This window comes from Pseudochaenichthys georgianus, unplaced genomic scaffold (assembly GCF_902827115.2).
Source record: "Pseudochaenichthys georgianus unplaced genomic scaffold, fPseGeo1.2 scaffold_452_arrow_ctg1, whole genome shotgun sequence".
NCBI lineage: Eukaryota > Metazoa > Chordata > Actinopteri > Perciformes > Channichthyidae > Pseudochaenichthys > Pseudochaenichthys georgianus.
The window spans coordinates 198,888-225,531 of NW_027263017.1; the positions used below are offsets into that span (position 1 = coordinate 198,888).

Genomic DNA, 26,644 nt, shown 5'->3' on the forward strand with positions numbered 1-26,644 from the left:
CTCTCTGATGCAACCTATACTAAATTCTATAGAATTCTATAGAATTCCATAAAACTCGTCTTTAAATTGGAATAGAGAACATCATAGTAATCTACATCATTTTGTGGAACTGAGCTGCTTTGCAAAAGCTGTATGGGTCCCTTTGAAATCTTTACAACTGTATACTGGATTATGTGCCCAATTAAATTATGTAACCTATACATAACCATATACAACATATTGGAATGGAACTCTGAACTGAATGAATGTCACTGTCCTTGTAATCTGATGTCAATGCTCCAGAATTTCTGTGACTGCATCTGTATGTATACATTGATCACTTTTGTTATGTAACTAATTATCTGTTACAACTGGAGATTAAAGCTAAGTGACATATAACAATATCTATTGTTAGTGTGAGTCTGTTATAAACAACTCATTGGAGTCTGCAGTACTCTACTCTGTTTTGCAGTCTATTATACACTGTAAAAAAAGATCGTAATTTTACAGGAAATAACTGTAAATGTTTATAGTAAGTATCATGTTTTTTTAAATAACTTGCAAAATCCTGTAAAATGGCAGATATTAACTATAAATTAACAACCCAAAACATTATTTTCAGTATTTTGACAATAACCACAAATAACGTTTATTTCCTTTTTTTTACAGTAAATGTACTATATAATATTTACAGTATTTTTGCACTTTCAGAAAATAAATGCAGATGTACGTCAAATAAAAAGTATTATCTGTAATTAAATATGTAACTCGTAATATAAAAGTGTATTACTATTATAAGACTTTAAGATTTTCTTTGTAATTTTAAGGTAATCATAAAACTGTAAAAAAAAAAAGCGTCAACTAAAAAAAACGTAAAATGTAATTAAAACCTTTTTACATACATAATTTTCTCAATATTAGATTGAATCTACCACAAACACAACATATCCAATGTTGAAACAAAAGTAAATAAATATGTTCTCATTAAATTCCTAACTTACTATATTGTAAACATCTACAGTTGACAATATCATTAAAACAAATTAAAATGATAGAAAGTGGAGACATTTCTGCAGGGAGGATCAAGGTTTAAAACACACACTGTTATTTACTCAACAAGTCACAGTTATCCTTGTTTTATTTATGTTGCTGTTTTTTTTTCTCCCATTGGTCAATACACAGTAATGAACCTTAGTTTTACAGTATAATGTATGGTTTTCGGATTCTGGCCGACAGCCAGAGCTACGGCAATTGAAATAGAATTCAGCCAAAACACGGCAGACAAGTCAGGCATGTTTGGAATGAGTCCACAACACTCCTGATTGGTTAATATAAACGTCATCGAAGAAACCTGCCAATGAGAACTGTCCGCGCCTGTCGTTCACATTTGAAACATCCACGTCAGTTTGAGTGGGTCTCCTCCTGCGAGCTACAGCTGTCTGTATGTCTGCTGCAGGATTTTATGGATTTATATCGGGATCGTTTTACACGTTAAATATGAGCATCGGGACGTCAACAAAGAACAGAAGACTTGAGATCTGGTGAGTCCTGCAACTGTAATGGAGTTAAATATGTATTTAGATCATCCTTAGTTTGTGAATGTTTTATTTTTTATTTAAGGTTACGTTTCTTCTTCTAGTTAGCTGAGTTTCTTCCCGTTAAGTTGGTATTCATCATTAATAGGTTGTTAAATGTTAAGAAGCCCTGACATGCTGTTTCTTGCAAGATGTTGCGCCCGGAAAACCTGGCTTAACAGGTGGCTGCTAACGTTAGCTTACAGTTTATTGCAGTGCTGCCCCCCCCACCCTCTCGTCTCCAACACGGGAGAATTACACATAAACATGCAGCGGGGTGTCACAATGTTGTCGCCAAGTTTAATGTAAAGTTTCACAGCTTTCTTATAGCGGAATCTAGTTTGTTAATGTTCAGTAACAGCTAGCATAGCATAAACAGCTAACCGCTAACGTTTGGCTAACTTGCTAGTTAGCTCTGCTCTATATATTACAAGCTAACATGACTAGCTAATGTCACACTGTGTGAACTAAAATACTTTTTGTATTACTACATCATACATGCTTGGTCCAAATCACTGCTAAATTAATTATTTTTGAAAATGTATAGTAAAGAAACACTCAGCCATGCATGAAATAACATAGCAAAAATAATACGGGTAATGTTTGACCCATGCTGTGCCTTAGAAGTGTAGTGATACAAACATTATTTTTATTCAAAAAGTAAGAAAGGGAAAAATACAAATTGGTGTTGATCCAAAACAGGTTAATTGAGGAATACCTGGAATCCTGAATGGTTAAAGTAATTTATTGCAAAGATATTTACAATTAAAACTAATTCGGGTCACTTTTGACACATGTTGGTTGTATGTTGTGTAACAAAGGGTTAACATGACGGCTGTGATGTTCACTCTTTTTACAGAGCACCAGTGGACAGCGAGGACTATGGAAGAGAAGATGTGATGGCTTTGTGTGGAAAGCTGTTGACGCCAGCCTGTGTCCCTCATCAGTCTCTCCAGGCAGCACCCAGCTATTCTTCCATCTTGGAGATGAAAAGACTTTGATATGTGAGTAATAACTAACTTGTGTCTAACATAGTATTGAATGTGGTTTAGTAAAGTATTTAAAAATACCCCACATTGTACATGTACAGGACAATCAGACCTTGTTCAACAAAGATCATAAGACAATTGTTTTGTCTTTGAGGTACAGCCGCAGCAGAGAGTCTGAGTTTGAAGAAAGCACTAACATTTTATTTAGTGTTGTTTAATCAATCAATATTTACTGGTCTTGAATTTCCTCACTGGATTACAAAATGCTTGAATCTTATTGTACAGGGACATTATGTAGATTTAATCACCTGAAGATGAAAATATAGATTCATTGATATGTACCATTTTAAGGAAATAGACTGTTATGCGGCTTTCACACCAGCGCTTTTCAGTTTCTAGCTCCGAGCGGGAGCTTTTCTGGTTCAGCTCCGGTTTCCCTTTTCAGCTCCCGCTCTGTTCACACCGCCCACTGGCGCTCCAGAGCTGCCCCTGCTGCGTCATGACGTCACCGTTTACATCGCTGATTTGCTCCCCAACGGCAGCCATTACGGCACTCACAACAACAACAACTGCGTCGGGTCGATGATCGTGTTGCTTTTAATCACATGAAGCCAGAATAAATTGAATAACGACTTCTCCAACCTTATACTTTGCTCCAGAGTGCCGTGGTTCATTGTTTATTAATGTGTTTCTGCAGAATTTACCGACCGCTGCAGTATTGGCTGCTCTTCCACGGGAGTTTATTCTCCCGTTAGCTCCCGGTTAGCTCACACTGCAGCGGCCGCTCTAAAGTATTCACTGTCCGACTCACACAAGCAGCTGATGCATATCCCCAGTTCCCCTTAGCCTAAGTGAATGTGTGTCAGTCTGAATTGACACTGTTTGGTATCACAACGCTGTTATGAAAGTTTCTCTGGTATAAAACGGGTGATGTTAGCATAGCAACCGAAGCTAAACTGACTACTTGCATCCGATATCTGCAATAATACAAAACAACACGTCTGCCTCTCTCCACAATGATCGATAACAGTGAACGGATGGTCAAAGTAAGGTACAAATAAACAGAATCACACGAAGCCTGGTTAGTGTTGCCTGACTTTATAAAGTGTGTTTATAAGCACACTGCTTGTAGGCAGGCATGATAGTCGACCCATGTTCAGGGGAGTTGGGTTTAGTTTCCTGCACGCCTCGACGTAAGAGAGACGTAAGCGACGTCGCCTCTTAGCTCCAAAGCTCTTGCCTCTGGACCGACAATTTTTTGGAGCTGGAAATGAAGCGGATTCCGGAGCTAAGAGACGGCGCCGCTGCGGTGTGAACAGGAAAACCCGGCGCTTTTCAGGCTCTAGCTCCGAGCCGGAGCTGAAAAGGCGCTGGTGTGAAAGGGGCATTAGTGGTATTGACCGAAGCTCCACAGCTGTAGCTAGGCGCTGCTAATGAAAACTCAAGTGCTCAATTTGTTGGTTTTTCTTTATTATTAAGAATTGAGCAAGCATATCTTCCTCTTCGAAATCCCAGTTGTACTTCGCTAACACGTAGTGCCTGGGAGGGTGTGTTTGATTGTTCCCACCCTTACCTCACTTATGGACTAGGTCATGTTAGACAAGCAATCCAGTGGTTAGTTTTAGGGTCACCTCCATTGTTTTATTTTTTATTTATTCACTTTAAGAGAAAGGGATTTCAGAAACAAGTCTCACAAGTTTGTCTCGAGGTAAAATTAACAAAAGCTAACTGTTGTTAGACTATGTTCCCCCCTTCTAAACTTATGAACTAATCAATGCCCTGATAATAACATCCATCATTATGGTTTACTAATAGTTATCACTTCACTTCCTCCTCCAGCACCTGGACACAGCAGGAACCTATGCCAGGATCCTGTTTGTGGACTTCAGCTCTGCCTTCAACACAACCCTCTGGCTGGAGGCTGCGCACCATCAGGACCAGAACCTCTCTCCATCAGGACCAGAACCTCTCTCCATCAGGACCAACACCTCTCTCCATCAGGACCAGAACCTCTCTCCATAAGGACCAGAACCTCTCTCCATCAGGACCAGAACCTCTCTCCATCAGGACCAACACCTCTCTCCATCAGGACCAACACCTCTCTCCATCAGGACCAACACCTCTCTCCATCAGGACCAACACCTCTCTCCATCAGGACCAGAACCTCTCTCCATCAGGACCAACAACTCTCTCCATCAGGACCAGAACCTCTCTCCATAAGGACCAGAACCTCTCTCCATCAGGACCAAAACCTCTCTCCATCAGGACCAGAACCTCTCTTCATCAGGACCAGAACCTCTCTTCATCAGGACCAGAACCTCTCTCCATCAGGACCAGAACCTCTCTCCATAAGGACCAGAACCTCTCTCCATCAGGACCAAAACCTCTCTCCATCAGGACCAGAACCTCTCGGCACCTCAACAAGGCCCGCCCCCCCCCCCACTGACACTTTACCTCAGCCACAACGCAGACTCTGCATGGAGATCACAGGATGGTAAATAATGCAATGTTTAAATATTGCTTACTGCCAATATTTTATATTCTATAATTTATTGCATTCTATTTCTTAATATAGTTCGCTATCTGTGTAGTTTTTACATTTTTTTATTTGTATGTACGACACCTCCTCATACGTGTGAACATACCTGGCAATAAACCCGTTTCTAATTCTGATCTTTTTGTCCTCTAGGTTGCACTGCCACGTCTACAGTAGCACAGAATGGACAGAGGAAACATGATTGGGCCTCAAGTTTTTTGCAGCCAATATACATTATCCTACAAACTTGGGATAGGAGGGTGAGTGAACAAGTTATCCATTGGTTGGAACCTACATCCCCATTGTTAGACGTACTAAATCCTGCACACTGCTCCTTCACATTGACAATGTGAACATATGTCGCCATTTTGCCATTTCTGTTATTTTCAGTTGAATGTTTCAAAGTAATCTTAAAAAATTCAACTTACTTTTTGTTTCTACTGTTTATAAGTATGATGTTTAAATATGAAATGCTGTATTCATTAGTTGTACTATAATTCTACAAATATTTTTAAGTTTTCAGAGTAATTGTTTCCTACAGAACATTTTGTGATGTCATTTTGTTGAACCTGTTTGATTGGAATATGTTAGAAAAAGCTGTAAAATAACAGTATTCTAGCTCTTTAGGTTCTGTATTTATTTTAGTGTTTGATCATACAAATCTAATAAAAGAAAATGTAAAAAACTGTTTTTCTCATCAGAACTTTATTTAAGGTATTTTAATGTAACATTTTAAGACAATGGATTTTGAAAAGAGAGGAAAGTTTCCTCTAAAATATTTAAGGACAATTTCTGTATACTAATTGCTTTTGCACTTTATTTCAGTTAAAGTATTTTTACTTTAATTTTATGGTTTTTGTTTGGCAGCCTGCTGCCAGTCATTTGACCGTTTTTTCCGGTTTTTTTGCCCATAGAAGTTTTAGTGCTGTACTTTTATTAAACGTTATTGACTGTAAAAAGAGCAGATACATCTGTAAAACCTGTAAAATATTTAAGGACAATTCCCATAAATTAATGTTATAAATTCTGCAGAACCATTTTATAGAAAACAATAGCAATGTTCTATAGATTATTTTGCAGAATCTATAGTAAAATCCATAGGTAAATTCTATAGAATATTTGCCAATATTCTGCAGTATATTCTACAGAAATTCTATAGAAACATCAATAGATTCTATGGAATATAGGTCACAAATTCTATGGTATTCTCCAGAACAGTTCTATAGAAAGCATCCATGGGGTTTTCTATAGGATTCTATAGACTATTATCTACAAAAAAACCATCTACAGTGTATATTTTCTATACTATAGTATTCTATAGATTATTTCCCAGAATCTATAGTAAAACACGTAGGCAATTTCTATAGTATATCCGCAAAAATCCTGTAGTATTCTACAGACATTTTCTATAGAATGTGTCCATAGATTTCTCTATAGATTATTTCCCAGAATCTATAGTAAAACACGTAGGCAATTTCTATAGTATATCCGCAAAAATCCTGTAGTATTCTACAGACATTTTCTATAGAATTTGTCCATAGATTTTTCTATAGATTATTTCCCAGAATCTATAGTAAAACACGTAGGCAATTTCTATAGTATATCCGCAAAAATCCTGTAGTATTCTACAGACATTTTCTATAGAATTTGTCCATAGATTTTTCTATAGATTATTTCCCAGAATCTATAGTAAAACACGTAGGCAATTTCTATAGTATATCCGCAAAAATCCTGTAGTATTCTACAGAAATGTTCTATAGAATTTGTCCATAGATTTTTCTATAGTATTCTATAGATTTTTTTGCTAAGGGGGAAATGCTCTGTTACAAGTAAAGTCTTAGCTAGTAAGCAACTAGTACAGTTGTGTGTGACATCCAATCATATACATATATTTATATTCATTATCAACAGGCTGGACATAATGTAATTCTATAATCTCTATATCTATCTATCTATATCTATCTATATGTTGTTCTGTTTATACGTGTTATTCTTATATCCTTGCGTGACCTGTACCTGTCCTGTGTTTTTTCCTTATTGCTAATTATTATCTTATTGTCACCCGGGCAAGAGGAAACGAGGAGGAGAGGATTGGGCCCAGCAGGAACGGCACCATGAACAGCACATGGCCCAGCAGGAACGGCACTTGGACTGGGCCAAAGTGCCTGGGGGCGCAGCGCTATTGCAGGGGGGGCACGCTTGAAGCTTGGGAATAAGTTGTAAATAAACATTGTTTGCTCTTAAAATCAATACAATTGACACAGTTTTAACCTCTTAAGCCCGAGGGTCCCCCCAGTGGACCCCTCCCACCTTTTTTTTTCCCGAGACTATGTCTCAGGGCTTCTTAACATGTATGAAACTATTAATGTTCCATACCCTTTTAACGGTAAGAAACTCAGCTAACTGACAATATGAACCATTTTTAACTAAAAGAAACACAAGAGTAATACCAAGCCTTTGAATTAGCATGGAGCGAAAAAATGCTAACTAATGCGAACAGACTTTTGCACAGCACTCACGGTAGAAATGCCCTTATTACTTATCGTAACTGCACAAACAAGATAACTGATTAAAGCTGAGACTCCACAGATTCCACACATGTAATGTCATCACTGTACGACCCCGAATTCCTGGAGCTATCAGCCAGAAAAGAGAAAGTAAACAACATCCGGTTTCAAAAATATTACAATAATTACATCTTGCCTTTTTTGATTTGTGATCAAAAGTTGTGTTCAACGGAATAAAAACGCCGCTAAAGGTTAATCCAATGTCTTTGTGTCACGTATAAATGTTTACTGATAATCCATCATCATATTTATGGCAATATACTGGGTATAAAGTTTTTCCGTCCAGGCTTGTACTTTCAGATATGCTTCATTTGCTTCTCTATTACGTCCACAATGGTAATGTTTACGTGGATTTGGTTACTGCCCATCGATTCTATTGGATGTAATGGTTAAGAAAAAGGTGTAAATCACCCAAATAGACCGATAGGTTCCAGAGATATGGTCCTGCGTAAAGTATAAAGAATGCCAGCCAGCGTAAACACATTACGCAGCAGACTTTACTTATTGTTTACTACGTAAGGAAGCAGAAATTGCAGGACCCAGAGCGCACGGTGCACAGAGCGGACAGCAGATAACAGAATTTCAGTTTTATTGCTTATAGATTATCAGAACATTTCAAAGGGGACACAGCCACATTGGATATTAACCTATGGATTAACTACATCATCGTTTTTATCGTTTTAATGCCATTGAAGACCAGTTTAGACCAGACAAAGACCAAGGTAAGCCATGTTAGCCTAGCGCATGTTAGTACCTAGCGCCACTTGTTTTGATGTACGTTTTTGTTGATAACGCCGTGAGTTTGTATCTTTCAGTGTTGAGGTGGGCACCGTTAGATTCTGTGTCTTTGCGATCATAAACGATGTGTTGGGTATGCAGCTAGGATAAGTAATAAGGGAGCTAGGAGTGATTTTCGGTGCAGTAATAGGTTAGCATTTTTCGCTCGGGGCTAATTCAGAGGCTCACTGATAGCATTGTGTGTTTTTTTTGAAAAAAATAAATGAAAAAGATCAGTTAAATGAGTTTTTTCCCGTTATATGGATATCAAATATTCATAGTTTATAAAAATATTACGGTTCCTTAGACGTTGCAAATGACGCGATTTCGGCCCTGGAACAGGGTCCGTGGGGCCTAAGAGGATAACAGAGTATGTTTTTTATTTATTTTTATTTTTTCACAACAGTTGTATTTGGATGGAATGAATACCTATAGTGATAATTCTAAGTAAGAAAATGATTTTTACAGCGAAAAAGGTCAAATGGAACTGATCGTTCCCAAATTACCCAGAGGTGAGTCCGCCTGGACTTTATTTTTCTAAACCTCTCTAAAAAGGTCAAATTGAACTTGTTTTGCATCAATCTTGATACAGGGTACTTATATGTTATAGTTTGGATTCCTAAAGCGTTTAGTCTACTAACCCATCATTCAAGGGTGGTTTTCCCTATAAGTAATGGTATTTTTAGGCGGACATTAGAATTTACATGTTTTTACTATGTTCCATCTGAATTTACTTTAAAATAAAAACATCTATATTGATTCTGACACTTCTACATCCAACTCACAGATGTAACCTTGCTTTGAGAGAAGAGATTATGAATTTACCCCATTTAGAAGTGAAGATAGTCTTTGTTGTGTTAGTGGCATTTTCGAGCCTGAAACCTGAAAAACAGGCTCAGGGCTTAAGAGGTTAACACAACCGGCAGTTAAAAGAAAAGTGGATGAGCCCACGACAAGTCTTTCAGCTTTAATGCTAAAATCAACAAAGTGTGATGAGGCATATATCTCCCTTAATATCTAATGTGTTCGGTGCAGAGATCTCTCTTTCTCTCTCTCGTCTGTGTGGGGGGCGGGGCATCTCGCTCACAGACGCGCTGCAGCACCGTGCACACAGAGATCCGCCGGTGGAGAACATAGCGTTCAAAAGTGGCAATGTAATCTACAGAGCTCGATGTGGTCAATGCTCGTTTGCCATAAGTATTTTCGCGGAAACACGAGCAATCTCTCCGTCAGCTGGCCAAAAGGCATCATATTTATACGGAGAAATGCACCGTTTTCAACTTCCTTAACTCGGAGTTCTGTTGCCCCAATTACGTGTAAGGTGGGAGAAGTACTCAGAAGGAGGCCTGGACGCGTCTATCGTTTTCCCAACCCAGTTTCGATTTAACCACGGCCACTTCCGCATTACGCAAGGATCGACGTAGCTCTATGCGATAGCGTCATAGACGCGGCACACCCGCGAAATCTGAATCTGACAAGTGAAATACCGTCCTTTTAAACGCAGCATAATATACAATATAATAGTGCTTCTTTGTCAATATGACTGACGACCACACTTATGCAGTGCTGAGGTAATGTTAATTCATCATTTAATATTAATTCCTGATGGATATAAGAGGGATACATTAGCAAACATCTGTGTATATATATATATATATATATATATAGCCTATATATAATGTTTCGGTTTTTTGTTTGTCATGTTACAGTCAACCCTTATTCAGAGGGCCTAATAAATGTATATATTTTTTTACAGTGCAGATTTTTTGGGACCATCGCACATGTGTGTAAGTAACAAGTATGCTGTATAATCTGCAACAACTGTCAGGTGGTGTTATTAATTATCTTTGCAAAAGAGCCCCCACTAATATTGATTTTGAAAAATATATTTTAATTGAAATGGAGCAAAAACAAAAGGGTAGAATTGATCATACCATAATATGTTATTATTGCAACTGTTTTTATTATATTGTGTTGTTTATATGTATGTGTGTGTACAAATGAATTAATATAAAGTGTATATATGTGAGTGTGTGTATAAATGAATGAATACATCTGTGTGTATAAATGAATAAATACATGTGTGAGTACATATAAGCAGGGGTAGACATTAAGGGTAAAATGTAGGGTAATACATTTTGCCCTCCGGGCCGGTGGAATTGTATTATCACTGGCCCGGAGCATTCGTCCAAAAAAAATCGACTAATAATGAAGAAAATACACATTTGTTGCAATAGTAATTAAAGTAAAAATAACTAACTACATTACAACTTGTACTACAACATTTGAATCATCAGTTCTTCCTAATTTTCCTCAATTGTTCACATTTGTTTTATTAAAATAATGATATTGTGGTCATTGTTAAAAAATGTCTGCTATTATGAGTATTATTATTTGTATAATGCGCTTTCTGCCTTCCTGTCATTAGGAGTTAGAAATGTAATGGCTATGTATTATATTAGATTAGAACCTTCATTATCCTAAACTGCTGGGACATTTCCCTATAGCCAATACCTTTATATTTTCTACTCTTCACTTACTTGTCAGCATCGGTCGGCATTGATGTACAGAGCCGACTAAAGACCTTGTTTATATTGGCATCATATTGACAGGTGCAGCCAGTGACGCGTCATAAAACCAGGAAGTAAGCTGCTGGTTCCCTCGACAAAAAGAAATGGGATTTCTCCACAGGGTTTTGGAAAATAGCTGGAAATAAGGTCTGTGGAAAACAAACCTGTTTGATAAATGCACGTTTTGTTCAGCCGGATAATCTCCACATGTCTACCCTACTTTTATAATGTTCGAATCTTAAATCTAATCGATAGATTATAAAAGGGTTTTAGAACGCGTCACTGCACCACTCCATGGAAGCCAACTCCATGGATCAAGCTGGCTGAAACTTCCTCTCCCTCTTCTTCTCATGTCACTCTCCTTTAACTCCTCCGGTGACTTTCTTTTATTTGAAGATTGTTTTTTGCCCGGCGCTTGGCCGGTTACCGCTGGTATTAAAAACATTTTTGGTGAATGGTGGTGGCGCGATACTCTGTAGTGAAGGAGTGCGCTGCCGCTCACGGGAGCCTGCTCGCGCTGCGCTCCGCAGCAAACAGCTGTTTGCTTTTCACCCAACAACGACAACCGACTCACAAAACGCTATGTTGTAGCGTTAATAAACAAAACAATTTAACTAAATTGCTAGTCAAAATACCAATACCACAGGACCATATTTTTTTTTTAAAGCAATATTTTTAGTGGCCCGAGCGGACAAGTGGAAAGTACGTTATGCTGGCCCGGGGTGTCTAAATAGTGCTTCCGGGCCAGCGGGTCATTTATAATGTTGAGCCCTGCATATAAGTGTGTGTTTATATATGTTTATAAATGAATAAATGTGTGTATATATATATATAAAATAGTATCATTAAATAATGCTGTCAGATAAATGAAGTACACAGTAATAGTCAAGGTTATATTCAATATTCTGCACTTACACCAGCTGATAAGATATTTAAAACGTCTTTTGTTTGTCCTGAAAAACGACATTTGAGGATACACACAGGCTATTTATAGATGATAAAACACCAGTAATACAATCTCAGGACTCTTCGATATGGCTTTGATTACAGGATCGTTTACTTCCAGTCAACAAATCCTTTGGAAAGACAAAAAAAAACTATTCAATATCCTGCTTTACCGCAACCGTTATAACTGCCGAGGAAGAAGTCTATGACGCTATCGCGTAGAGCTACGTCGATCCTTGCGTAATGCGGAAGTGGGTGTGGTTAAATCTAAACTGGGTTGGAAAAACGATAGACGCGGCCCGGACTGGCCATCGGGAGGACCGGGAGGTTTCCCGATGGCCTGGCCTGTTGAGTAGCCTGCAGGCCTGGCGATTTATTTTCTTTTTTCAATTAATATATTGTGAACGCAACGCTGTGGGTTTGCCTCACACAGGGTGACATCTGTCTAAATGATGTGGCCTGCCGACATGGCCTATTCCATACCGATCATAAATCAGGGTGTGTGTGTATGTGTGGCACGAGCGAGAGAGAGAGCGTGCACCGGTTACTTGTAATTTTGTTGTTAGCATTTGGTTAGCTAGCTGCTCTAAGGAGCTGTTTCAACAACAAGATGGAGGGAGAGTCCTCTGCTGTCAGACTGAGAGAGATAACTACAGCTCAAGTGAGGTTAAGGACTCCCTAAGTGTTTAGATTATAGATAGATTTATGGCGCGTTTTCACTGCAGCGCGGAGTTCGCTTTAAGCGTGCCGAGCCCGTTTTTGGTTGCGTTTCCACTTGGCCTAGTACCGTCTAGCGGGTCCTAATTCACAGTTTTTCTGGCCCCATAAAATCGTGGTTCTAGGGCCAGGAACAACCAGGCTGAGTCGGGCTGAGTATGCTAAACTAGAGAGAGAATAGCTGGCAAGAGGGCTACAACTACAACAAGATGAACATATTTGACCGTGATTTAATTGTAATACATGTTTCAAAATGCCGATGCCGAAGTAACAACATACTGATACCGGTTAGTAAAAACCATGAATTAATGCTTTGACAAGTCTGCAGACAGACGGCAGGCGACAAACCTTTTAAAATGCGTGTTTTCTAAATGGAGCTTGGCTAAGCTAACGTTATATATTCTCCGACCGTCCACACTCACAACAACGGACTATACAGACATAAATAAACCAGCGACTGTATTTGCCATGACACAGGCAGTCTGTGGTTTGTACTTGTTTAACTTCTGTCTAGTTTCTGAACAGATATGAAGAGCTGTGAGTGCTAAGATATAGATCTGCTTGTTTGCACCCCCGTTTTGTTTTTTTGAGATGTTGGTAAGGAGGAAAAGAGAGAGGGTTGTATTTTCTCAATATTTGAGTCTCCTTACACACCAGGGACACATATTTATGTGTAAAATACATCAAAAAGTGCATTTTGCATACTAGGTCCCCTTTAAGTAAAAGTACTTACAAGTATTCTCAGAAACAAGTACAGCACCTTCTTATGTAAAAGTAATGATACTGCAATCAAATGTTCCCTGTCAGTGTTTGATTTATGACGTTTCTTGATTATTGTCAGTGTCGCATTTTACTGTGTACATGTTTAAGGTTGCACTTCTATAAATGATAGAAGAGGGAACCCGCAATCTGAATACACCCAAAATGTAAGCTTGTATTTCTTGTCTCAAGATGAACAAATAAATACATACATTTAACAATGAATTAATCATTAAAAAATACCTTTGTAATGGGGAACATTAAAAAAAGGTAGAGAGATAATTAGTGGAACAACGGCAAAAGGAAACATTTATTATTTTATGAATTAAATATTTTCCACATTTATTTTGTAGATTACTTTTTGGTCAATATAATTGCATGATAATGCATTTATTAATTCCTTATATGTAATGTATCACTTGTCTTTAAATCAAAGAAATTATTTTTCAGCTTGAAAAAGAGTTGAAAGTGTTAACAAAATGAGAGCATATTGCTGCAGTGCTCACATGAACCAACACGGAACATAAGGGGGGGGACAGAAACATGGAGAAAGGTACCAAACTCTTACATGGACATTTGTAAACTGTTCCAGGCGTTGAGATTGACAAGGAATATTTGTAATGCTACTCTGTAAAGGGAATAGGCCTACCACTGTTAAAATAACCTTATTTGTTTAAAATAAAAGTGCGCAAAAAATTAATTATACACTTTTTGTTGTATTCCATGGAATGCTCTTAACACCCCGATAGCAATGAATATCTTAAGTGCTTTGACAAAAAATCCATAAAAAATGAGATCTGTGGAAGCCGTAGTACTGTAAAAAGCACGACCAATTAGCCGGCCTGGCTAAACTAACTGGATGGCCTACCTGCCTGTCAGCCTTTTCGATCTGTGCACAACTTATCTCGTGCCCTCCCCCAGGAGGGGCTCTGTAAGGAAGTGGCAGCTTTTTTCCGGCTGTGTATTTTCAAATTCTAGCGCACTCGAGCTGGTTTCTCCAAAATTACCTTCCCCACCTTTAAGTTATAAGTTAGCAAAATGTAGCTAAATTAGGGTTAATACATTAATATGCTTTAAGAAAAAAACAGCCTACATCACAGCTCTCTGTAGGCTCTGTGCACAAGATGGCGTCTATCAACTTCCGGTTTGAGTACAGAGTTTTGACAGCTTGACAGATTGTTATGTCACACCGAGAGCAAGAATGAGCAGATTTCGGGGTAAAGAAAAGCGATTGGCCTTCCAGCGTGTAAGAAAGTCGGCACTACATTGCTGTGTGCCCCTTTGTACAAATTCGTCCCGTTATCAGAATACCTTTATTAGTCCCACAGAGGGGACATTTTCAGCGTTGAAGCAGGAAAGAGCCACAGACAGCTTAGTGTAGAATATCTTACATGTGTATTATCTCGATGCCCAAGACAAATTTCTCCTAAGGGAGACAATAAAACTCTATCTAATCTAATCTACATTCGTTAAAAAGTACCAAGTTATAATATAATAAACAATATGCTAAAAAAAAAGATAAAAAAAAAATCAAATCCTGTAGCAGTTCTTAGGATTTAGCAGCCCGGTATATATATATTAGTTATTAAAGATGGCATATGTATATATTGCACATAAAGCACATATTGCATATAGTTTGACGGTATTTAACAGCAGCAAGTTACACAATTTAATGTTATAATCGGGAGATAAGTTTCCATTCATTTCGGCAAGCCTGGGCAACAACGATTAAAAGATTTCTTGCTCCCAAACCAATTGTGTATTTCATTACAAAAATCAGTTATACCATACTATGTTTAGGTATTAATGAATTATATCCTCAAAACAAAACGCACACATAAATAACAAAGGAAAATACATAATTTAATAAATCCACAATATGATAACATTTTACAGATTAATTTAATAAACTTTTACAAAACATAGGTTGATGTTATATCGGGGGGAAAATACATATTTAAACATTTCAATTAGTCTCTTCATATTTAAGTAATGCTAGTTTATATAACAGATGAACAGATGTACATTATCCAGAAAGTAGATGCAAAAAATATATATAATGTGTGCATTTCCAACATATCCTCTGAAAGAGTGTTAGTCGTTGAGTTGAGTAGTGAGCCATTCGTTTTTTTTTTTTTCGTGGTCTGCTGAGAAGTCCTTGTATGCCTCGCTGACTTTGAGGACATCTGGGTCTGGCAGCTCCCCCCGCACGGCCTTGTAACGTGTACTCCTTTGAACATGTTTATATGATAATTAGGACTTTAAGAACAATTTTACACTCAGACAATCACAAAGTTGTAGCAGGCTACATACAATTACTTAGGACAATATATATTACCTTATACCGTCAGCAACTGTAAACTGCTTTGGCTTAGTGGAAGTGAACACCATGTCACTCACTCTGCCTGGTTTCACACCCTATTAATTACACAAAAGAATAGTCAAATTAATTGAAAAGGTCGTTGATGCAACATACTAGATCAGCTCTTGGTACAAAGGAAATACTCATTAAACCGTGGATTGGTTGTGAACACATACTGTACTTACCATGGCTCTTGGCTTGTGCCATCGCTGCTCTGTTTCAGTGCAGCTGAGGACAGGGGGACAGCAGCTGAGGACAGGGGGACAGCAGCTGAGGACAGGGGGCACAGCAGCCAGGTTGAGTGTGGAGTAGTGTGCGGTCTGGAACAGCAGTGCAACATTGTGGTTGCAGAGTGCTGTTCCAGCTACACAGGAACACTTTGCCACTGCAATCTCCACAGGTGAACAGTTCTTAAAACAAAATGTCAGTCATTTTACATTTAGGACACTGCTTCAATACAACACAGACAAATGAGAAATCTGAGAGCAGGCTGATCAGGCATGTAGTAGGTGTGGGAAAAGGCTAAACCATGTCAGGTTGTCAGTCACATCACACACACAGAAGTTCTGCTGTTTGGAATACTGTAATTTAAGGACATTCAAACAGATACGCTTGTATAGCCTGTCTCTGCTCTCTCAATGTATTATCTTATATTATAACTACATAAAATAGTGTTAGTAGAATGTTGAACAGCTTAACATAGATGTAGGTACAAAACCAGCACTTACCGAACACTGGCCAATACAAATGGACCCTACATGGATTATACTAACCATTCAGTAAAGAACAGCAGCCGTCACAACCAGTTTCTGGGGTTTCCATGAAAGCAGAGACGGTTTTCAACCTCTCATTAAGAATCTTTGATGAAAGCTAAGTTTGGGTTTAGCTAATATATTTATCATTTTACACGAGAGGGTTACAAAACGAAAATAAATCTGTAGCCCCTTCATACTACACACACATAGCTAGCTACCAGTTGATGTGAGCAAATGTATTGTCACTATGTAATCTGTTGCAACACGTCAGCTAGCTGGGCTTATTTGAATCCTAAATCACAGGTTACCTACTCTAGCTACATCAAAACCCCAGAACATTAACCTGATAGAGGCTTTGAACCGATTAACACTTTTTATTTTCCTCCCTACTCTGAGATCGTGAGGCTTTTCATGCTTTCTCATGGACCTGTAACAGCTAGCCCTGATGCTCACTCTCCCTAAAGGTAGATCTTTGTCTGAAACTGGGGAATTGGATATCATTCATGTTATCCAAAAAAACGTTATAGTACATCATTAAAACGCTTTACACTGTATCAAGACTGTCAATTTGTGAAAGTTAGCCAGTAACTACAGCTTTGTTTGTCACTTACCTTCATAATTGTCGACGTAGCTGGATATGTAGCTACATCTTGAACCCCTTTTCTCTTTTGCTCCTCGGGGCTAAGCCTGCCGCTTGTACCAGCCGATGTACATCACTGATGTTAACCTTCGGTAGGTCTTGAAGACATCGAGTGCCTATATAAGATCTATACGATATCTCTCTCGCTATCAATCGCTCTTCCCTCTACCGCTCTAATGTAGACCGGAAGTTTACAACCGCACACCCAGCCGCCGGAAGTTGATAGACGCCATCTTGTGCAACTAGCCAATTGGGTTTCATTTATCGTGTTGGCAGCTCATCCCTTAAAAACAGAAGTCTCAGAGTGATTATAATCAAATGAATATGAAGGGTCTATTTCAAGCTTGTTGCGTTAATAAGTTATTAGGCTTTTTTTCATCAACTAAGATTTGTTAGAACATTTTATCAACATGAATTGACTGAATTTATTTTAAAAGTGAGCTTATTAACACATGAATACTAGTGTGTAATATGGCTGTATATATATTTAATTAGTACAATATGAGAAAAGCACATTTCATTTGTGGGCCATATTTCCCAAATTCTTTTTGAATTAGCTGAGGGCCGGCCCCCGGGCCGTAGTTTGGACACCCCTGGTTTAAAGTGTTAATTAAGAGTAAAGGGAACATACCTGCTCTGTGTAACCGAAGCTGAGGCTGTAAAACAGCGTCCAGTAGTTTCTGGAGTCTCTTGTTCTCCTCTTTGGAACGAGACAGCTTCTCCTCGTACTCTGCTATCGTTTTTTCAAACAGAGCAAATATCTCTTCAGCAGTGAGTCGCTGCGTCTTCAACGACAGCAGCATTTGGACTTTGCTCATGTTTATTAGATCACCTTCTCCTGCAAACTCCGTTAAACACACCGTTTCTCTCTCCATCAAACTCTCAATCTGACTACTGTTGCCAACGTGTTTCCAGCTAGCATGCTAAGCTAGCTCCTATAGTCCGAGGTAGACGCTCCAGAAAAAAGAGCACACAGTCCATTCGGAGGTTTATCCAAACACACAGATGATGGATCAGTAGTGCTGGAGCTCACAAACGCTTTCTCAGGAACACAGAGAGAGAGAGAACCGTAGCGACGAGACGCTTCCTGGACCCCGTGTGACTACCCGATCTGAATGTCCGATTTGCGATTTGCAATGCGCATCTTCTTCTTCTTCTTCTTCTTCTTCTTCTTCTTCTTCTTCTTCTTCTTCTCTCGTTTTTGGCGGTTTGCAAACAACTTAAAGGTGCATACCGCCACCTACTGTACATGAGTATAAATCATCATATCATTCCACTCTTTCACCTATGATCTAATCAAAATAAATAAAAAATAAATCAACAAAAACATGAAATAAATAAAAATAAAATAAAAATCTATGTTCTTTCCTGCCCAACATTATTTTTCCTACCCCAGTTTCACTCAAGAATGTAAACAGTGCCTTTCTGGTAGCTCTTACTCCCTCTCCTTTTGTTCCCAAAACACCAACCACACTCCATTCCCTCTCTGCCTCTAAAACTTCAGCCTTTAGTTTTTCTCTTTCCGCTTTATATATGTCACAATGTAACAAGATATGTTCTACATCTTCTTTTACTCCACAGTTCCCACACTTGTCACTGTCACTTTTCCCCATGATATACAGCGTACCATTCAAAGTCGTGTGATTTATTCTGAGTCTAGCTATCGTGATTTCCTCCCTTCTGTTTCTTTCTTTATAAATATTAATTGTAATTGTCTTTTGTACTTTGTGATGGTCTTTGCCTTTCTGGTCTTTCTCCCACCTTTTCTGCCAGATCTCCATCCCTTTTTTCTTAGTTACTGCTTTTCCTTCTCCTTTTCCAAGTTGAACTGGTAATGTTATTTCCTTTTGTAGTGCACTTTTTGCTCATTTATCAGCACACTCGTTCCCTTTCACCCCCTCATGTGCAGGCACCCAGCAGAACTGCAGATCTACCTCCTCTGTGAAGTCTTAACAGGCTGTGGTTAAGTTCTATGAGAATGTCTTCTCAGACAGTTGTTGTTGATTGTATGCTTTTTAATATGGACAATGAATCTATGCATATCACCACTATCTGGTCTGACCTCTTCAACCCACTGTAATCCTATTATTACAGCAAATATTTCTGCTGTATACACTGATAATTGATCAGACGCTCTTTTTGAAATCGATATTTTAAAGTCTGGGATGTATATACCAACTGAAACACACTCTTCCTTGTTCTTAGAACCATCTGTGTACATGTTTAGGTAATTGTAGTACTTTTTGTTCAGGTACATACTTGTTTTAATTCCCACTTCATTTATTTGCCACTCTTTTTTCCTTTCTACAATACTCATATCTATTTTAGCTTCTGGGAAAAACCATGGGGGAACACTGCTAAATGGGGTTGCTTTGGCAAACGTGATGGTCTCCACTCCATATGCCCTCGTTCTCTCCCTTACTCGTCCAGCCAAACCCACGCCCCTGGAACTTTCCATATTCCCAGCAATCCTGTAGTATTCTGTTTTAAATATTTTCTTCTCCACTTCCTTGTAGTCTGACCCAGTATGACAGAGCAAGTTTCTTTCTTCTGATCTCCAGAGGTGTTTCTCCTGCTTCTGTCAGAACTGCATTGATAGGAGATGACTTTATCGCTCCAATACACAGCCGCCGCAATGCTTTATATTGTAGTCTATCCATTTTGAAAAGTGATGCTTTTGCTGCTGCTCCATACACTATACAACCATAGTCTATTGTGGACCTCATCATTGATCTGTACATTTCTATTAATGCTTGTTTGTCTGCGCCCCAGTTGCATCCAGCTACAGCTCGTAATAGATTTAATACTTTTTTGCATTTTGTTTCCACTTGATTAATATGCATTTTCCATGTATATTCACTATCAAACCACAGTCCTAGGTATTTGAACTCATTCACCTTTGTCATTGGACGATCATATAGTGTTAGCTGTTGGCCATCAATCTTGCGTTTGTTTATAACTATCATGTAGCATGACTTGCTTTCTGACATTTTGAATCCCCAGTAATATGACCACCTCTCCACTTTTTTAATCGCTCTAGCTATATTCTCCATTACGTATGGGGCACGTCTTCCCTCATCCAAATAGCCCCATCATCTGCGTATAGAGCCGATTGGATGCATGTGTCTAAGCCATAGACTGTATATATAAATGGACGTAGGGTCCGTGACGTCACCCATAGGATTCTGCAGAGTTGCCGTGAAGCCCTTAGTAGGCGGAGTCGGCCACTAACGGCTCAACAGTTACGTCAGAGTTTAACTCCTGCCTTCTCCAGCCTGCTCCAAATAAGGGCAAAGAGGCGGAGCCGAGGCGGGACCTGCTGCCACTGAGCTGGAAGTTCCAGAGCTAGCTGAAGCTACCAAGCTAAGCTAACATGCTCCCCATCTGCACGCTGCTGTCGCATTCTACGTTTCTAAGGTAAGCGGACATAAAACTATTCAGCAAAACTATAAATAATAATCTAAGTTATTGAGTTTTTAGCATAATACTTCAGAATCTTAAAACCCCTTAACGTTTGTATGCAATTGTGCTAAATTCAACACTGGAATCAAGCAAATATTAATATGTTTGCATGACATTAGTTATTTATATTTTGATATCACTTAACCATACGTTTAATACATTTAAGTCAAGCTAAGGTACATGTGATGGTAGCTAGTTAGTGCTCTTACCTGTGAGGCCTCCTCCAAACAGCATAATAACCAGACTGTATTATTCAAACTAAGTACCAGTTCTAGATCCTTGACTTTAGACAAACAATTCAAAAGACAAAATGTATTTAAAGACCAATCGTTATTTGAATGTGCCTCTTAACCTGAGATATTAGTTATACAGTAATAGTATTGACAATCTAAAAAAACGTAGCAACTCGACAGTCAACGTTATGTTTCTTATTGTCTAAAGCATTTATTATTTTCATTTTCCCCCTCTCATATTCAGTGTGGACGGATTGAGACAGCGTGGTGTCCAGAGGGCTGCAGAGACTTCAGGGAGAAACCTCCGTGTGATGGACGTCCTGTCTGTTGGTTTGGAGAGGACTGAGGGTCTTTCCTCAGCGAGGAGGACCAGGGCTGATGGAGGAGGACCAGGGCTGATGGAGGAGGACCAGGCCTGATGGAGGAGGACCAGGGCTGATGAAGGAGCCCATGCTGGGCATAGCTGATACCAACTGCACAGGCCTAGTCTGTCACGTTATTTGACTAAATGTGTTTACTTATACATTTAATAGGTTTACACCTTCTGTCCATATGTGCTTTTTATTTAAAACATTTGATTAACTTTTGGTTCACATTTCAATAAATTGTATTTGTATTTGCACTCCTTGTGTCCATTATTCTTACTGAAAATGTTAGATTACACATTCACATCTGACTGAAGATTGGCCCCATTTATTTGTGACGTTGCAAACTCTGCGGTACAAGGCACAAGTGATGTGAAGCTCATAAAGTGAGGCAAATAGAAATAATCAGCTGATGGAGTGTAGATGTGGAAATAGCTGCATTCGATCAGCTGACTGTTTTTACAATAAAAGTAGTTTCTTAGTGAATGTCCTGTACTGGTCTTAAAATCTCATAACATCAGCTTTTAATGTTCCTCTTGGATGTTCTTCTTGACCCTCAGAGAAGGAGAACATGTCGTGTCTTTCAGGCATGTCCTTTCCTAACAAAAATGACAGGAAACATAAAACATATTATTGCAGAACAAGTGTGTTATTTATGAAAGCGGTGTGTTTGTGTGTTTAGGGGCTGTAGATATAATTATTTTGTAATTGTAATGGTTTTTTTTTTATTTCAACAATGAGCTACAAAGACAATCAGATTATGAATGAACAGTATGATGTTCATCAACATTGAAATATATGTTATTATCAAAATAATATTTAACTGTTACAAAACGTAGTGCAACTGTAGAAGCTTGCTCTGTTGTCTCACTGAAAGAATAACTTTTACCACGTTTTTACAGACAATATTGAGAGATAAATAGTAGCAGTACTCACTGTGTTAAATATCTTTGCCTTCAATACATTATATTAGAAATCTAACAGTCATATTGCTAAATATCTAAATTAGGGCTGTCAAGTTAACGCGTTAATAACGCGTTAACGCAAAAAAAAATTAACGCCACTAATTATTTTAACGCGATTAACGCATGTGTATTTTTTTTGCTCGGCCGCCCCGTAGTTTCAGAGCGCATCGAGTTTAAAATACCATCTACAAGCTGACAGCCCCGGTCCTGCCGCCTGCTTGCAGCAGACCACACTTCCACGCTCACCGGCAGGCACCGACTGGCCATCGGGAGGACCGGGAGGGTGTGTGTGTGTGTGTGTGTGTGTGTGTGTGTGTGTGTGTGTGTGTGTGTGTGTGTGTGTGTGTGTGTGTGTGTGTGTGTGTGTGTGTGTGTGTGTGTGTGTGTGTGTGTGTGTGTGCGTGCGTGCGTGCGTGCGTGCGTGCGTGTGTGTGTGGCCCGAGCGAGCGAGAGAGAGACCTTACGTGCATTACCGTACCGCAGTGTGAACGCGGCTATTGTTGTTGTTAGCATCTGGTGCTAGCTAGTTGCGCTAACGGATATAAGGACTCCCTGGAAGAAGAGATCTTGTATCTCAATGGGACATTCCTGGATAAATAAAGGATAAATAAAAATAAAAAAATAAGGAGCTGTTTAAATGAAAACAGAGGAGCGCTCTATCCACACTATTGCGCCGAGCACTTGACTGTATGCAGTAAGCCAGACAGCGGGACATTGTACGAGAAGTCAGCACACTCATGATTGCAGCAACATGATTGCAGCGTCCAGGCAGCTCCAGTTCGAGCATATGCCTTGAGTTGCACATAGCTCCAACGATCACTCACACACACACACACACACACACACACACACACACACACACACACACACACACACACACACACACACACACACACACACACACACACACACACACACACACACACACACACCATTTGTATTGTATGAGAGAGGTTCCAGGTTGTTGTGTTTAATATTCATGAGAATATTTGTCATTGTTCAAATGATAATAAACATTAGCATAAAGCATATTTGTCCACTCATATGTTGATAAGAGTATTAAAAACTTGAAACATATTCCTCTAAGATACATTTAGAACAGATCAAAAATGTGCGATTAATTTGCGATTAATCGCGATTAACTATGGACAATCATGCGATTAATCGCGATTAAATATTTTAATCGACTGACAGCCCTAATCTAAATGTAACTTTTTCCATGGAAAAAACCCTCAACTTAACTGATGTGTAGGTGATCTAGTATTTAGTATTGTTTATTGGAATGTATATCAGTGTATTCAAGTCAATACTTCATTCATTTAAACCAATATCTTTCTTGATTCTTTGTACAGTAAGACAAAAGAGTCTTTGTACCTGAGCTGAAGTTCACTGCTGTGAGGAGTCCAGTTCTGTCTCTCACTCTCTGGTCCAGCCTGTCTGCATCACCTGGACACCTTAAACAAACAGATATATATGTAAAGTACCATGTGTACAAACAATATGACTGATTCTCTTCTGTTGAACATGTTGGATAGTGTATTGTCCGAGTCAGGGTCCTTTTTATTTTACTGTAACTTTGGAAGTTGTGTTACCAATGCTTACTGTTTATTTGATACCCATTTGGTAATGCAATTAATAAAAACAATAAGGTTTGGGTTCGTTCCTCAGATGACTGTGACGTTAACTTGTAAGCTCGATAATGAACTCCAGCTCAATCAACCATATTGTAATATCTAAGTAATCATCTTGAAATATGACATTAATAATTGTAATATACACACATCTTATTGTGAGGTTGATTTCACATACACAACATTAGCTTGTCTACATACTTGAGCATAGCCAATTTAAATTAACCTTAGCGATGCATACAGTTCCTCCTACATAATAAAATATCTCTAAATTACAAGGATGTAACCTTATTTTATCAACCTCAAACAGAAGCCGTTTGTTCAACAGTATTATCCCACTTAACACTTGTCTATTTCGTTTTAACCTTTATATATACAGTCTATGATTTTAACTTGGAGGCTACGATTAGCATCGTTAGCACCGATGTAGCTACCACTAGCTTACATGCTAACCCAAGCCTTACCATTCATTACGTAGCTGATTAAAATCATTAACACATAAATAAAGGACTCGAATTTTACTTACCGCATTCATGCACCGTCTGTTTTAACCGCAGAGCGAGTCACAATAGTCCGATATATAAGCATGAAGAACAAACAACCACGGCCGGCTACAAGTTGTGTTTCCTGGATGAGCTGAGCAGGCAGAGTCCCAGTAGCTTCACGGAGCAGCTAGCAGAGAGACAAGAAGCTAACAGTGGCAGGCACTTGACAGAGCCGTCACTCAATGTGACCACGCCCTAATGTATGCACAAACTTTAAGACCTAATATAAATAAAAGGGTCGCGTTAGAAAACAATTCACTCACAGATCCATAATCATGAAGGTGGAATCTAACTATATCGATAATAAAATGTATGGAGCCAGGGAGAGAAACATGTTTTTTTCTGCTGTAAAATTGGGCATTTTAACATGGGGGTCTATGGAAATTGCTCCTTTCTGCAGCCATCGCCTATCGGCCAATATATGAACTGCAGTGTGTGGCACTTCCGTATTGGCTTCCCGGCTCTTCCCCAGAGTTTGCCGCTTGGCAGAGCCCCTGAGCGAAACAGCAGCAACCAGCAGGTTGCAAAAGTCTCAATAGTAAACTGTGCCGCCGAAACATCATTTCAGCCAATCAGCGCCGCCAAATATTTTGGTCACGTGGGCGCTCACGTTAGCGCCCATGTTGCTTACGTGCGTTGACGTGAGGAGTTGTTTTTTAGACTCGTGAGTGACCAAGGTGACACAGTATTTGGATGAGAATGGTGTGCAGGTGGAGTCGCCAAAGAGCTACTCTCCAATCCTTTTGAAAGGAGAAGTTTGGGAGATAAATTGATACTTAAAGACCTTGGACCAACCCGATTTTTATATATCACAGCAGGCTCGTGAAAAAGACAAAACGTATCAACAAGGCTTCTCACATGGCAAGCTGGATGCAAACAGGTAAATGCTATCTTTTGTTTCCCATGCTTGCTCTTCAAACAGCCGGGGACAGATACGATCTGTTCAGAAACTAGACAAAAGTTAAACAAGTACAAACCACAGACTGTCTGTGTCATGGAGAATACAGTCGCTGGTTTATTTACGTCTGTAGGCCGTTGTTGTGAGTGTGAACGGTCGGAGCATATATAGCGTTAGCTTAGCCAAGCTCCATTCAGGGAACAAGCATTCTAAAAAATTTTTCGCCTGCAGTCTGTCTGCAGACTTGTCAAAGCATTAATTCATGGTTTTTACTAACCGGTATCAGTGTGTTGTTACGTCGGCATCATTTTGAAACGTGTATTACAATTAAATCACGGTAAAATATGTTCATGTTGTTGTAGCTGTAGCTCCCGAGCCAGCGCGTCTTGTTTGAATGATGCGAGTAAACACAGCTGACAGCTGCGGTGAAACTCGAGCGACTAGAGCGATGCGATAGAAGCGTTTAGAGCAAAGCGAATATTCGCATCGCGTCCGGTCTGAACGCAGCATTAAAGCGAGCTCCGCGCTGCACTGGAAACGCGCCATTACATCACCAGAAGTCCTAATTTAAGGGGTAATTTCTCCCAAAAAAAAATGTTTACTCACTCTATCAATAGCCCCACCAAAAATATTTTCCACCAGCCGCCACTGTATCTTAGCATATTCATACACACTGTTCATACTGCTCACAGGCTGATATCTAGTGTATTCATACCCCACTGTTTATTCATCATTCAATTCATTCTATATGTTATTCTGTAGATTGTGTACATTACTTTCCACTTCACTGCTTGTTGCTCCTGGTTAGAAGCTAAACTGCATTTCGTTGTCTCAGTACCTGTAATATGTGCAATAACAATAAAGTTGAATCTAATCTTGAGCAGGAACAAATGTATTTACTTAGTACATATCTGACATTAACGATTAAACACGTGTGCATTCTTTATTAATGCAAACCGAGTCAAGCCGACTCCGGAGGTGGCGGTATGCACCTTAAAGTTGTTTGCAATCCGCCAAAAAACCGAGAGAAGAAGAATGCGAAGAAGAAGAAGAAGCCGACTCGGAGCTGTCCGACTTCAGGCGAGCTTTTTGACACCTCCCCCGGCTGTGATCGGCTACTCTCGTCTACTTTCGAGGCGAGCCGCAATTTGTCTCAAACAAGCCTATTTGCTGTGTTTCAACATCCGGTGTAAACTCAAACCCTCAGCTCTACTCAGACAGGAAGTTCCTCTCAGGGCAAATGTTTAACAGAGGTCTATTATCTCAGTAAATTATAATATTTGTGTTTAATTCAGCGTTATTATAATATGTATTATTGGTATTATTTTCTGTTTACTGGATGAGCAGGGGTTTAATTAGATTACATTCAAGATTT

At 39.1% G+C, this 26,644-nt stretch overlaps 1 protein-coding gene and 1 long non-coding RNA gene across 2 annotated transcripts in view; one reads left to right on the forward strand and one right to left on the reverse strand.

Annotated features, from left to right (window-relative positions):
• Positions 1-18,293, reverse strand: part of LOC117442678 (serine-rich 25 kDa antigen protein-like) — a 32,721-nt gene extending 14,428 nt beyond the window's left edge. The window contains exon 1 of the mRNA XM_071202461.1: positions 17,802-18,293. Coding sequence (XP_071058562.1) covers positions 17,802-18,045 — 244 coding nt within the window. The 5' untranslated portion in view covers positions 18,046-18,293. The remainder of the gene's footprint in view (positions 1-17,801) is intronic.
• Positions 4,975-5,765, forward strand: LOC139433439 (uncharacterized). The gene is made up of 2 exons (XR_011642905.1): positions 4,975-5,036; positions 5,232-5,765. It is a non-coding gene; the product is annotated as an uncharacterized lncRNA (long non-coding RNA).
• Positions 18,294-26,644: the final 8,351 nt, after the last annotated feature.